Source organism: Mytilus californianus, unplaced genomic scaffold (genome assembly GCF_021869535.1).
Source record: "Mytilus californianus isolate M0D057914Y unplaced genomic scaffold, xbMytCali1.0.p SCAF_2, whole genome shotgun sequence".
Classification (NCBI taxonomy): domain Eukaryota; kingdom Metazoa; phylum Mollusca; class Bivalvia; order Mytilida; family Mytilidae; genus Mytilus; species Mytilus californianus.
In genome coordinates, this window is record NW_026262668.1 from 88510987 (window position 1) to 88525892 (window position 14906).

Genomic DNA, 14906 nt, shown 5'->3' on the forward strand with positions numbered 1-14906 from the left:
TTAAACTATAACTGTGATAATGACTATTTAAATGACAATTATAGTAATCTATATATACTGTGTTTAAAATGTCATTATGGTACGACTTCCATGCTCACAAGGTTCAAGTTTTAAATTATCGATAGACAAATTGTGTTGATAAAATTCCAATACGTTAAAGTATTTTTACAGTAAAATCATCATTTCATCACAACATGCTAGCGTTTATGCTTACATGTAATATTCGTTTCATTTCTTATGATCCTTTTAAAAAAAAATTAAACGTGCTGTTGTTCGGTCAACATCGACAGATTGTTTGATTTTATAACAATAGATTTTTATTGTTTGTTTTAATTCGCAAGTATCTTTGAAGGATATGTGAATTTTGAAAATAGACAAAATCAATATGTTTTCCATTGCTTTAAACGATTCGGTTTATCAAGATAGATACAGATGAATTTTATACTTATTCAAAATGTAAAAAAAAAAAAGCTAATCACACACACACACACATGCAGAAGAGCTATTCTAATATTTGAAAAATTATCTGTATTACGAAAATTTTGTGGAAAAGTAAGAACTGGCTTATTGAACCTTTCATTCCTTTTGTTTCAGTGGTAAAAATAACACTCACTCGTCAAAAACAATGGTCATTTATATTTGATTTGATTTTGATTTTTGGTGTTTTAACGCCACTTTTAAGCACCGCTTTTGGGCTATTTCGTGGCGGCCAGTTTTTATTGGTGGAGGAAGCCGGAGTGTCCGGAGAAAACCACCGACCTTCGATAGGAAAACTGACAATCCTAGTCAATTAAGATTGGAGTCGAGTGCACCCGCACGAGCGGGGTTCGAACTCACAACCTCAGTGTTGACTGGCTAGTGATGGTCATTTATATAACTGTAAAAGTGTTTGTAAACACAAATAAAAATTAATCCGTTTTCAGATACCAAGTTTTTCATATAAAGGATATAATTTTATTTTACAGACTAAATTTTTCAGATAAGAAATTTCAACAAAGTTAAATTATGACATAAAAGTATAAAACCATTATTTAAGTTCAGAGTTTTGTTACACAATAAAATTTACGTTCTGACTTATTACACACAGACAAACTCTCAAAAGGTAAAGGTGACGCAAATAAATGATAAATTCATCCAATCGAATAGCATAAGATTCATTATTATTCTGGGTTCTTCAATATTCTCAATACCGTATGCGGACTTCCTTAGATGTCTTATTTCGGCATATACGGTTTTTCCTATGATTCATTCTGAATGGCCAATGAGAAACAAGTTTCCCCAGAAGCAAACTTCTTTACAGCACCTTAACACGAACAGGTTCTTCTGGCGGTACAGACCGGAGGATTTTCAATTCACGGAGAAACTCCTCGTCGACCTTAATGTCGAGATCACCATACCTCGTGACGTGTTCCAGAATTATGGAATTCAAAGTTGATACTAAAATGATAACTGATTCCATATTCCATATCTCTGTGGAGAGTTATGAGTCCCGGCAAACACTCAAATATGAGACCGGTCGTTAAAACAGATATTTAGGCCGTTGGCTTTTTCTCTTGAATTGTTTCACATTTTGTCATGTGGAGACCTTTTATAGCGGACTATTTACGGTATGCATTTTGCTCATTGTTGGAGACCGTGCACTGAAACATAGTTTCTTAAATCATTTTGGACACTGTTGGTAGTTGTCTCATTGGCAATCATACCAAATCTCCTTATTTCATATTACAACATTTTCTATCCAGGTCAATAATGTTTCACATTGGAAGGGTTTTAATGCTTAATACCAAGTGCTTCGTGTTAAATTTATAGCCGACACGCAATTTTTTGAAAACTACTTCGTCGAATTTCATAACGACCTCCATTTTGTGTCAAGGTGACCTGGTGTTATATTTGAAGTGAAGCTTGCGAAATAGAAAATGCTTCACCAGGACACCAGACTATACCTCTTATACGGAATAGGTAGATCCAAACACTTCACATTAACTTTTAAAAGAATTAAGGTAGAATCAATAGTACATGTCAAGAAACTGACTGACGAAAGATAGAAATATAGGTATTAAATCTATTGGCAGGATTTTACTAGACCACTAACAAAGATAAAATAAAATTATTTTGAACAAAATATTTTTCCAACTAAAATAACATTGGAACAGATGGATCAAGTGATCCCTGCTATTGAGTAATAGAATCCTACATTAACCTATCAGAAAATAATAAGCACAGTAAAACAACATCAAACGAATTCACCTATCACAGATTATTTAACTGTACGAGTTTTACAACGGTCACTTTGTATTTTCTTTTTACAACATATAGGAAAAAGGGTAGATTTGTGTGCACAGGAAACTGGTTTAACCCCACCACAATTCCTTGAATGTACTAAATATAATTTATGCTTTCTTATAGAAAGGTAGAAAGTGTGCTTCTATGCACATGCAGGCGGTGTAAGAAACAGATGATCAAACCATTTCCCATTTTGTTGAAATTCTGTTAAAAGACCAATATAAAAATAAGAAGATGTTGCATGTTTGCCAATAAGACAGTTATCCATCGATGATCAAATAGCCAAGACGTAACCAACTATAGGTCAACCTTCAACAATAGAAAAACAAAGGATATGGGGTATCCATCCATGACACAAAATCAGTACATGCACAGCAAAAAAACACACAACAAGCAAAGGAACAGTGCTTTTATTGCTGTTCTTCATTTCAAAGTCACAGTGAGGCCTTAAACACGGAGCATAAAAACCTCTCACCTCACTGCAAGTTTAAGACGGCCCCTAGCACCAGCTTGAGCGGAATTCTTTGCAAAAATAAATTTGGATAGACTTATAAATATAGATTTATTTCGTCTTCAAGCCATTGTTCCACTACTAAACTATCTATTCTACTTACTAGTACACTTGGTACAATCAAAAACCTGGTAATAAATTGTTGAAATAAGGCCTTTGAAAATAGTGGAATTAATTACTTTTGGGGTGTCAAAAATTCGTTGGAAGTACTTGATAAATTGCATGCTTATATTGGTGATTTTGAATCTGTTCAAAGTTTTGATTTTTCTACCCTATATACCACTTTGCCTCATAATCTAATTAAGAAACAATTCACACACCTGATTAAATGGGCATTTAAAAAGTCGGAATGCGAATATATATGTTCGAACTCTTTTAGGTCATTTTTTTAGTAACAACAAACAAAAGAACTATGTCAATTGGACTTGCTTTGATACTATAACTGCCCTTGAATTTTTACTAGATAACATTTTTGTTCGCTATTGAGATTCCGTATATCGTCAGGTTATCGGAATTTCTATGGGAACTAACTGTGCACCACTTATTGCAGACCTGTTTCTGTATTGTTATTAGTTACAATTTATGACTAAGATCAGCAAATACCCATCGAAACAACATCTGATTCAAAAATTTAATAACACTTTTAGATATTTAGATGATATATTGGCTCTCAATAATGACGACTTCAGTATGTACACTAAAGAGATTTATCCTGCTGAACTGACTTAAAATAAAGCTAATACTAAACACTGCCCTTTTCTAGACCTTGATATCTATATCTTTAACGGGAAGCTTAATACCAAAATTTATGATAAAAGAGATGATTGTTCATTTCCTATTGTTAATTATCCATTTTTAGATGGTGACGTTCCCTTGTCACCATCTTATGGTGTTTATATATCTCAACTTGTTCGATTCGCTCGTGTATGTAACAACGTATTTGATTTCAACGAAAGAAATATCTGTATTACTGAAAAATTATTACACCAGGGTTTTCGATATCACAAACTAGTCAAAACATTTACTAAATTTTATCATCGGTACAAGGACATCATTCGTAAATATAAATCATCATGCAGACATCTTATACGTTCAGGTATTTCACATCCAATATTTTATGGTAATATTCTTTACAAAGCACAAAAATGTCGGCATTCACCTCAAAAGCTAAGTAAACCTTTAAACAGACTTATTCGGAAGGGATATAGTTACGATACTGTTGTCAGGTCATTAAGGATTGCATATTTTGGTATTAATATTGATTCACTCATAGGGTCTTTGCATCGGAAATAAACATTTATTCTAAAACCAGTTGTTGGCATGATACGGGTTATGTTCTTCCCATATATTTTATGATGGTATGATACTAATCCCCTAACGGGAGGGATTGTGCCTGATTTTCATATGATGAAGACATAATCTTTCAATCAGTTTAATTGAGGTCTGGAGCTGGCATTTCAGCAATTGCTAGTAGTCCTTAGTTAATTTATCATGTATCATTGTCATTTTGCTTAGTTTCTTTTGTTACCTATTCTGACATCGGACTCGGACTTCTTTTAAACTGAGTTTTACTGTGCGTATTGCTATGTGTTTCTTTATTCTACACTGGCTAGAGGTATAGGGGGAGGGTTGAGATCTCACAAAACATGTTTAACCCCGCCGCATTTTTGCGCCTGTCCCAAGTCAGGAGCCTCTAGCCTTTGTTAGTCTTGTATGTTTTTTTTTAATTTTAGTTCCTTTATATGTTTTGGAGTTTAGTGTGACGTCCATTTTCACTGAACCAGTACACAGTTTTATTTAGGGGCCAGCTGAGGACCACCTCCGGGTGCGGGATTTCTCGCTGCGTTGAAGACCCATTGGTGGCCTTCGGCTGTTATCTGCTCTTAGGTCTGGTTTTTGTCTCTTTGACAAATTCCCCATTTCCCTTCTCAATTGTATTTGTAAGATGTAACACCACCTGATCGGGCCCAGTCAAAAAAGAACATACTGGAAAGTAGTACATGTTTAAATCAAAATAGTTCCTACGCATAGGTGTAAATCTAAAACTATGTAGCATATATTTTAGTAATTAAGGTATCAGATGAAAGGTGAAGGACTGGTGATCCTTGTAGAACACTGTTTATGCCAATGTTGACTTTACAAGACTGCTTATGCCAATGCTGAGCACCTAGTAAAAGTTTTTTTTTTATCTTAAACTAGTAAACAATTCGTAACACAGACTGATTCCTTAAACATCATGTAGGGACAACTTGACATTTTTCATATCCACTAAAACAGCTTGAGTTTGAGTATCCTGACTTTTTGTCAAAATATACTTATTTGTTACTGCGGAAAGCTTACTAGGGTTATAGGAAATAAAGTTGTATGAAATTATTTATGTTACATTTTTAAATAAAATACTTTATATGCTATGGGCATACATGCATGGTATTAAAGATTTAAGTTTAAGTTAAAGTTCACATTAAAATCCATATGCTGCATTATTGTTCGTATCGTGCTAGTGTCGGGTTTGATAATATAAGACCTCCATCGATTGAGTGTTTACTTTCTGTTTTGGAAAGGACGGTCTTACAATCAGCCGAACAGTGTGTTGAGGAAGCGCCCTGATCTACATCCGCTTCAATAGATTTCAAATCACTGCTTTTGGTAATTTTAACATTATCTATTTTAGTGTCTTCCTTAGATGGGTTTTCTTCAGGGTCGTGTCGATTTCGATGAAATGTCAAACTATCTAAATTGAATTCAATTTTCGTTATTTCTGTATAGTTTCTGCTATGTGTGTTTGTTGAAAAGCATAATATTGCATTTGGTGATCCCCCCATTATTCTGTTTATTTTAACCTGGAATGTTAAAGAATTGTCACTTGAGACTGACAGGAAAAGCATCCATAAATGAGAACCATTGCCTGGTTTTAATCCGATACATCCTGCCGGACGAATTTTTAATCGTTGGTATGGTGTTAAAAATAAATTCTCAGATTTATGAATAAGAAAGTTCCCCTCTTGATGTTTCTTAATTTTTAGTAACTTGGTCTGTTCTGTGCGACAACAGATGACCCTTAGCCGTAATGTTGATGAATTTCTTTTCAGAAAATAAACTAAAATGCTACCCAATATTCTACTGCCATAAAACAAATTCAATTCATTTGTCAACTCTGTCTTGGAAATTTTGTCTTCTTTAGTCTTTAGTACTGCTGCCAAAGATACTCTACAAAATATGCCACATAGAATATCAGTTATTATTGTCAAAACGTCAAATATAAACTTTTGTAATCGCATTTACCATGTTTTATGCGAGCTCTACTAACTGTCATTTTAAATTGAGTACTAGTGTGAATTAATGTTTTCGACATTTTTATCAATCCTCCCCTTATTTGAATATATATATATATATATATATATATACAAGTCTAAATTGATAGACTCTTGAATTTTTGAGGAGTCAAATTGGATGAACGGATCATATAAACCCGAAGGCAAATATAATAAAAGCCCAAACGAAAAAATATAAACAAGTCTAAATTGAAAACAACGTTCAAACCTATGATTGCGTTGGATAAAAACCGCAATTTTTAAACCTTTCTAAAATTGTCCGTTTATAAATTTTGTAATTATAAAGAAACTAAGGTTTCAACTCCCTCAGGCAAAGTTGATCTATGATGAATTTGGCTATTTGTTTTATGTATTTTTGTCATATAGCTCTTCAACTGTTTCGGTACTTATACATCCCTCGGATTTCAAATGTTTGGCTTTGAGCGTTCCTGATGAAGGTAAATCCAGAAAAGCGCTTCGGACGCATGAAATTATTAAACGTGTAGTTTTCAATTTTTTAAATCACTGAGTCGATACCTCTGCTGGTGGACTATCAGTCCCCGAGGGTATCATCAGCTCAGTAGTCAGTACTTCGGTACTGACATGATTTATAACAAACCTTTCTAAAATTGTTCGTTTATAAATTTTGAAATCATAAAGAAACTAAGGTTTCAACTCCCTCAGGCAAAGTTGATCTTAGATGAATTTGGCTATTTGTTTTATGTATTTTTGTCATATAGCTCTTCAACTGTTTCGGTACTTATACATACCTCGGATTTCAAATGTTTGGCTTTGAACGTTCCTGATGAAGGTAAATCCAGAAATGCGCTTCGGACGCATGAAATTATTAAACGTGTTGTTTTCAATTTTTTATACGTGTGCATGCAAAACAAATTACTTGTTAGAAGGGTCTAAATACAGCACAAACAACATTTTCCAAAAGACCAAAAAAAGTGAAAAGGTATATTTCAACAAAACGCATCTGACTAACAGGTCTAACAACAAATGTTCTTAAACCCTGCTGACTGCCATTGGCGATTGCCAAATAAACGGATCACCGATGTAATAAATGGATCTTAATTATAAATTTAATACTAAACAGAAAACAATAAACTTGCGGAAAAGATGATATACCGCAAACGAAAGGTGCAAAAATTAGTACACCATAGACGGATTTCGACAATTAAAGTCTCTTCAGTGATGTTAGGAATCGAAACGGTATTTGGAAAGCCATACAATTTACCTCAATTTAGGATAGACTCTTGAATTCAAATACCGTTTCGATTCCTAACATCACTGAAGAGACATTAAATGTCGAAATCCGGATATGGTGTACAAAAACCTTTGCACCTTTTGTTTGCGGTATATCATCTTTTCCGCAAGTTTATTGTTTTCTGTTTAGTATTAAATTATAATTAAGATCCATTTATTACATCGGTGATCCGTTTATTTGGCAATCGCCAATGGCAGTCAACAGGGTTTAAGAACATTTGTTTTTCGACCTGTTAGTTAAATGCGTTTTGTTAAAATATACTTTTTCACTTTTTTGGTATTTTGGAAAATGTTGTTTGTGCTGTATATATATATATATATATATAACGCAATCATAGGTTTGAACGTTGTTTTCAATTTAGACTTGTATATATATATAATTTATATATATATATATATGTATTTGATGTGGCGGCATGGTAATTAACATTATTATCCTTTACGACAGACAAAATAGCTGATCTTAAAGGTACACAATCTACTTGCTACTATACATCATGTACTGTGTTATAACCCTAGATAATGCCGACGAGGAAAGGCATAACATCGACCAGCGAAAGCCATATTTTTATGTAGCCTAGGTGGTCGAGTGGTCTCAGGGCGCTGGACACTGTGCAGGCGGGTTCGAATCCCGCTGAGGGAAGAACAAAATTATGGGCTAAAATTGAGACGAATTATATATAAAATATATGGTGTTAGCACTGTATAACCACGTGTTATCCAATGGATAATGTCTGTCATAAAGTTGTCACATGTTTAGACGTGTTTATATATATGATAAGCAAATTTAGCAATATATCAGTTTAGTACAACACATTTTTAAGTGAGTTTAATTTGATCAATAATTTTTATATTTTGAAAAAGTCTTTCCCAAACCGTACAAAGAATTTCACTTCATTTGCACAAAGTTATTAAAAATTTTGTAAATACCCGTCATATCCATGTAGAGAACCACTGTAAATAGCATCTGCACTCTTCTTCATGGACTCAACAATAGAAGCTGATCCATTCTTGTAACCAACCAGTAAAACTTCAACTTTTGACTTATTCTCAGGTCTAAGAGGAACGTTAGTGAGGGATACCACTACCTTTATTGGTTTTAAGAATTTTGCTCTATCGTATTCAAAGTTGAATTTGTTGCTCACATGTTTGACATGTCGTGTAGATGTGTAACCGAATCTGGAAAACTCAACGTCTGGTGTGTGTACCTATAACCATGTAAAGTATTATATAAAAATTTAAGATATTATAGGTTATTGATGTGTAAACTGGGGCGATTAACTCACAAACTGAATAAAAGTCCTTCTTTATGTTAAGTTTGTGAGTAAGCGACCCTGTTTACACATCAATAACCTCTAGAAAAAATGTGTTTAATCCTTATAATTCTGAAGCCAAAAATTTGCAATTCTTAATTAACAATTTTTGTTAAAATGCTACTATTTACCATCAAATGCACAATTGGCATGTCGTAACTAAGGAGTGAGCCGCCATATTGACTTTCTTCAACTTGATACTATGTATTTAAAAAAAAAAACGAAAATCAGATTATCTTTATTTTTTAAGTCGGGATTGTACATGTAATCTATAATTTCTACATAAATGCCACATTCGACAATCGGATGTGTGTCTGATTAAAAAATAATTCCGAAAACAACTCATCTGATGGGAAGGTTTTAAATCTAACATCTCGCATATCTCATATTCTATACTAACCGTATACCTAAAGTTTTCATTTGATTTGACACAATCTTTATCAAACTTTAAGATACACGCACAGCTATCACCGATATCTATTTCAGTTCCCAATGGATTAACAATCGCACTCATCCTCTTTGAGTGAATAAGTATTCCAAAACTATCAAGTTGACAGCAGCAAAATTCAGCAAAACCATCCTACATATAAAATATATGTTTTATAAGTAAGGGTGAGAGCCTCAGAGCCATACTACAAGATTGTTTGTCTTGAATAGCAAAATGTATGTACATTCCGCGTAGATATTTCATCGTTATATTTTCGAAATGGAAATATTCCGTAGATACTTGTTTTTATTTGATAATAAATTACATTTGAATTGTATACCTTGAAAGAAAAAAATTATTAAATATTTTATAGGAAATCAAAGACATAAAGGAAAGAACCATCAAAACCCAAAAACAACAAAACATAGAAAACAAAGCAAAATTCATATTTTTATTCAAAATAATTCATTATAAAGCCGAAGAATCATTTTGCCTATTACCATTATGGTTTTACAATTGTATGATTTTTTTTTTGCTCTTTTCTACTTTGCCACTTCCCGCAAAATCAAAATTTTCAAAATCTTTCCTACACCATATATATAAAAAAGAAAATGTGGTATGATTGCCAATGAGACAACTCTCTACAAGAGACCAAATGACACAGAAATTAACAACTATAGGTCACCGTACGGCCTTCAACAATGAGCAAAGCCCTTACCGCATAGTCATATCTATTTTTACGTAAAATTTATATAATTTTCTGATACAAAAATCTTTCATTATTTTTGTATAATTGCGATACAAGTATTCCCTTATTCCTCTGTATATTTATTATAATAATTTGGCCTTGTGTTCTTGGTCTTTCTCTTAACTAAATGACAACCACACTTTACTGGCAGACGGACATGCAAATATCCGATATTTACAAAACACTGCTTTTAAATTATATATGATCATGAAATATTCAAACTTAATGAATACTAGTAATTAAAATAAAATGTTTGCGTTAAACGCAAAGGTTTGCGTTATTTTGCAAATGTTTGCGTTATTTCGCAAAGGTTTACGTTATAACGCAAAAGTTTGCGTTATAACGCAAAGGTTTGCATTATTTTGCAATGGTTTGCGTTATAACGCAAAGGTTTCCGTTATTTCGTTGCGTTACAACGCAAAGGTTTGCGTTATTTCGCTGTTTGCGTTATAACGTAAAAGGTTTCCGTTATTTCGCAATTGTTTGCGTTATAACGCAAAGGTTTGTGTTATTTCGCAAAGGTTTGCGTTATAACGTAGAAGGTTTGCGTTATTTCGCAAAGTCTTGCGTTATAACGCAAACATAGGAAGAAATATATAAAAAAAATGTGTGGCGCTAATACGTTTCCGTACGACTCTTACTGAACTTAAATTTCGAATAGGAAAAAAGATATGTACAAACTACATTTTTTGTATATTGAAAATAGTGTATCAAGAAAATCTTTAATAAATATGTTTCATATTAAAATAGGTAAAACTCTTAGAAGGATAATAACTCCTATAATGAGTCATATGATGGTTTCAATCGTATTAACATTTTTGTAAATCTTCTATTGCTGATCTTATCTGTCATTCTATTGAAGATTTCAAGATAAAAGGCAAAACGATAAATTGGTTTCAAGACACTTTTTGTATAATAAATCACAATTTTCACCCAAAATATTATCTCTTGAATGTTTTTTAAATGTGTTGCTGTATAAGGTAGATAACCAAACGAACGCTTCTGGCATGGCTTCGTTTAGCCCCGATTTTTGGTGAGGTTCATGTTGTTTGCTATAAAGTTTAATGTTAAAACTGAATGGTTGATTACTGTTTGCCTAACGTCCAATACAGTGTTTTGTGCTATTGTCTGTTCGGCTTTAACTTTTGTCCATGTTGTTGTTTGTCTTTCTTCAGTTAATAGAATATGATTACCCCTTTGTACATGCACCTTCTCAATCTTTTCACACAATCAGAAAGTTGCTTTTTAAGTCTTTTTATCTGATATAATCTCCATTTTCAGTTGAATCTACAGCTTTCAGAACAAATTGTCATGATAAAGCTGAACAATAAATACTAAAATATGAACAGGAGGAGATGCGGGATATACTTCAATCAGACAAGAACCCAACAATACAAAAACAACAAAAGACTATAAATATAGGTGATTAAAGTTTACCTTTACTGTGGCTTGAAGCATTTCCCACTCTAATCCGTCATATATCCAAGCAAAAACCTCGTAAAATTGGCTCCTAGTCTTTTCAACGAAAGAATCTATAATTGGGACTCTAAAACGCACTTCGTCATTAAACTCAGACAGTAAATTAAATTTAAAAGAACATGTCTTATCTATTTGTTCCTTCTCCTGAATTTTAACACAAGGGTTTCGTTTTTCTATATCCTTCCGTAGGACTGTTCTAAGGATATCAGATACCAATGTTGATTCTAAGGGGAGGTTTAAGAATTGGAGTGAATTATTTTTTTTATTCGCTGTCCATTTGGTGGTTATATATTCATTTAAGATACTATATAAACTGTTTGGTGCTGTTATACTGACATCATTTTCCAAGTTGATCTTACATGTACATGTAGTACTCCCAGGTTCTGGTTCATCTTCAAAGTCAGACGAATAGCAGTCATCACTCGAGTTTCTATCATCCATTCCAATTAATCTTTTCTTTTATGAAAATAAGAAGATAACTAAAGACTGACAGTAAGTAAACTATTCATATATGTAAGATAAAAGGACAAAGATATGAACAATTATTATAGTTTGACAATAAGAAACTCCATAACCGTATAGTTAGCTATTAATGATTAACATGATTAAAGGCCTCAGCCAGAATGACAAAATGAGGAAACAAATTCAAATGAGAAGTATCAAATATGGCTGACAACGACAAATTACAACCACTGGATTACAGGTTCTTGACTCGAGGAAAAATGTTATAATAAAAGTATTGTGAAATAGTATTTTAAGAGGATTTAGAAAAATATCTAATACCTGTAAAATAAACACGAACTTCAAAATGGCATATATAAAGCATATGATAATTGTTTGTGGATATATATATTTTTTAATCTTTTTTAATCATTTCTTTCTTTTCTAACATCATCCGTTTTTGAATATTAGAATTTTACTCTTTGAAATATTTCGCGTTTGTACACAAAACCTGTAGGAGTATCTAGATTTGGCTTCTAAATCTCATAAAAATTCATGACAACCTACCTAAATGAAATAGAATTAACTAAAATCTGTCTTGCACCGAATAACAAACAAGGACATATCGTTTAAGACAACATAGAGGGTAGCATATAAAGGTAATCAATGTCTACTCAACTGCCACACTTGTCTGTCTCTCGTCCGGTGTTCGACAAACTCAATATTTGTATATTCGAAGACATGTTGAAGGTTTACGGAAAGAACCAACCTAGTACTGTCACATGTATTGGAGTACTCACTTTCAACGTTTGAAAGGAAGTCGCGAAGTGAGGACGGAAGTTAGGTCGTTCCCTGAATAAAATATTCAGTATGCCTTCGAAATAAAAATATTGGCAAACTTGTAAAATACAGGTCGGGTACCAGACTAGAAAGGAAGTACAGGTAAAAAGTCGACGATAACCGGAATCAGTTTGAATTGATGAATTCAAACTGCAACTTGGAAAAACATTTTATTCTGTTGGTACTGTAAATGGTATACGCGCACAGGCACCTGCCTGTGAAAAATATTACATATAAAGTGTACAGGTATTTTTTTTCAGAGCCTAGTGCCTCTGTATATAGGCACAATACTGCATTTTTTTTTATTAAAATAAAAGAAGAAATGATACTGTGCGATAGGCTTCGTTGATATTAGAATGAAATAAAAATTTGAGAAAATAATGTGTGTGGCGTGTCAATTACTACTTCCTACAAAACCAGTTATACAGCCATAATTTGACAGTAGATGTGTTCCAGCTTTATTAGATAAATAAAAGTAATTGTACGTAATCCTTTCAGAGTACCTGATTTGATCCTAGTTTTGTATTGCGCAATCTTTAATTTTTTGTGAACTGTTTCGTTTTGCTGTTTTTTATAATGGCCTTGTCTGTTTTCCTCAACTTCTGTTTTGATGGTCTGCTTAAAATGTTATCCCTCTTCCAATTACTTTACAAATAGCAGGTATTTTAACAAGATATTGCAATCAGACTATATTTTGTCTTCCTCCCTCATACTTTCTTCATCACGAGTTGGTTGACCGTTATAGAATATCTGTTTCACAGATGACGACAGTTATGTCCCTTTTGTCGTACTTACAACAATCCCGTCCTCTTTTCCTCGAATGTGACTTACCGAATTAGATTTATTACCGGGTTTGTACTTACATGAGCAACACGAAGGGTACCACACGTGAAGCAGGATATGCTTACCCTTTCGGAGAACATGAGAGCCCGGTTTTTGGTGGGGTTCATGTTGCACAGTATCTAGTTTTCTATGTTGTATTTTATGTACTTTTTTCCCCCTCGTTTTGCAATAATGTTAATATATACCTGATATATGTTTACCAATGTTTACATATATGTATTGGTATAATAAAATGCAATTTTTAAACAAGTTATATTATTGTGCTAAGATAGTATAAAATATTGAAACTTACCAAAGTGATTTAAAAAGACTAAGGTTTGAATCATTTTATACTTAACAAATACAAAGAATTTCACTATTCTGTTTAAACGTAATTTGATATTTCTTAATTGTCGAATCCACTAACAATATAACATGTATTGTTATTTAAAACAATAAAAAGATATACAATATCATGAAAGTTTACCATAACGATAATGGTTTCTAAACATGAAGGGTATTGTTTTAATCATAACTCTGTGCTTCCCTCGAGAATAGAAGTTATATTGTACCAAGTCGCTGTGCATGAATTCGTTCTGAAGTTTGCGACAAAACCTTTCACAGTAGTCCATCAGTACACTTTCAAACTAGTCAATTACTCTGATAAAAAAAAAATAAGTACGCATTTTAATAATAACTGTTAACACAGAGATATGTGTCGCCTATGTAATCTAGTCACAAACTGTTGAAACTCAGAAGTAGAAAATAAACTGACAACGGCATGGCAAAAAAGTAAGACAAAAAATCAAACAACAGTATACTAAACACAACATAGAAAACTAAAGAATGAGTAACACGAACCACACCAAAAGAAACGGGGGATGATCTCAGGTGCTCCGGAAGGGTAAGCAGATCCTTCTCTACACATAGCATCCATTGTGTTGCTCATGTAAGTACAAACCTGGTGAAAAATCTAAATCGATATGTCTAATTCGGAGAAAAGGAGTACGGGATTGTGGTTACGACGATTGGAACATATACGTCCTCATCTGTGAAACTGATATTCCATAATGGTCAACCAACTCCTGATGGCGTCCGTAAAATTTTCGAAAGGGTGATTTCAACTTCACCACTTGGAACTCTTGGTTTTAATAACCTCTTTGTGAGCAGCAACCATCTATCATGGAATTCATGATAGAAAACGCAAGCCATTGAATATTGTATCAACTGAGAGATATATACTTCATATGCAGGCGTTGCTAGAATGTTGCTACATAGAACACACTTTGTTGTAAATGTTGTCATATTATACTGTCCAGTGCCTTTACTTGTATAGTTCATTATTTGTCGAATAAAAATGGATAATCATCATAATAAAAATTTGGTAAAATTTTATTTAAAGGTTCCAGGTTAGGGTTGAGTGTCCACAAAGATATATAAGCCCGCCATTTATATCTGC

At 33.0% G+C, this 14906-nt stretch overlaps 1 protein-coding gene across 1 annotated transcript; it reads right to left on the reverse strand.

Moving 5' to 3' along the window:
* Positions 1–5164: 5164 nt before the first annotated feature.
* On the reverse strand, positions 5165–13818 carry LOC127728384 (uncharacterized). Its single transcript, XM_052235734.1, has 5 exons — positions 13761–13818; positions 11303–11800; positions 9091–9270; positions 8308–8585; positions 5165–6001 (listed from the first exon to the last, which is right to left on the reverse strand). Exons 2-5 carry the CDS (start codon positions 11783–11785, stop codon positions 5275–5277), a joined length of 1668 nt encoding a protein of 555 aa, XP_052091694.1. The 5' UTR covers positions 11786–11800; positions 13761–13818; the 3' UTR covers positions 5165–5274.
* Positions 13819–14906: the final 1088 nt, after the last annotated feature.

Coding starts and splice junctions, on each gene's coding strand:
- LOC127728384 (XM_052235734.1), bottom strand. CDS start 11,785: ATGGATGATAGAAACTCGAGTGATGACTGCTATTCGTCTGACTTTGAA. Junction 9,271..11,302: donor TGCTTCAAGCCACAGTAAAG/GTAAACTTTAAT, acceptor TTTTATATGTAG/GATGGTTTTGCTGAATTTTG. Junction 6,002..8,307: donor TCTCTACATGGATATGACGG/GTATTTACAAAA, acceptor CATATTTTGTAG/AGTATCTTTGGCAGCAGTAC.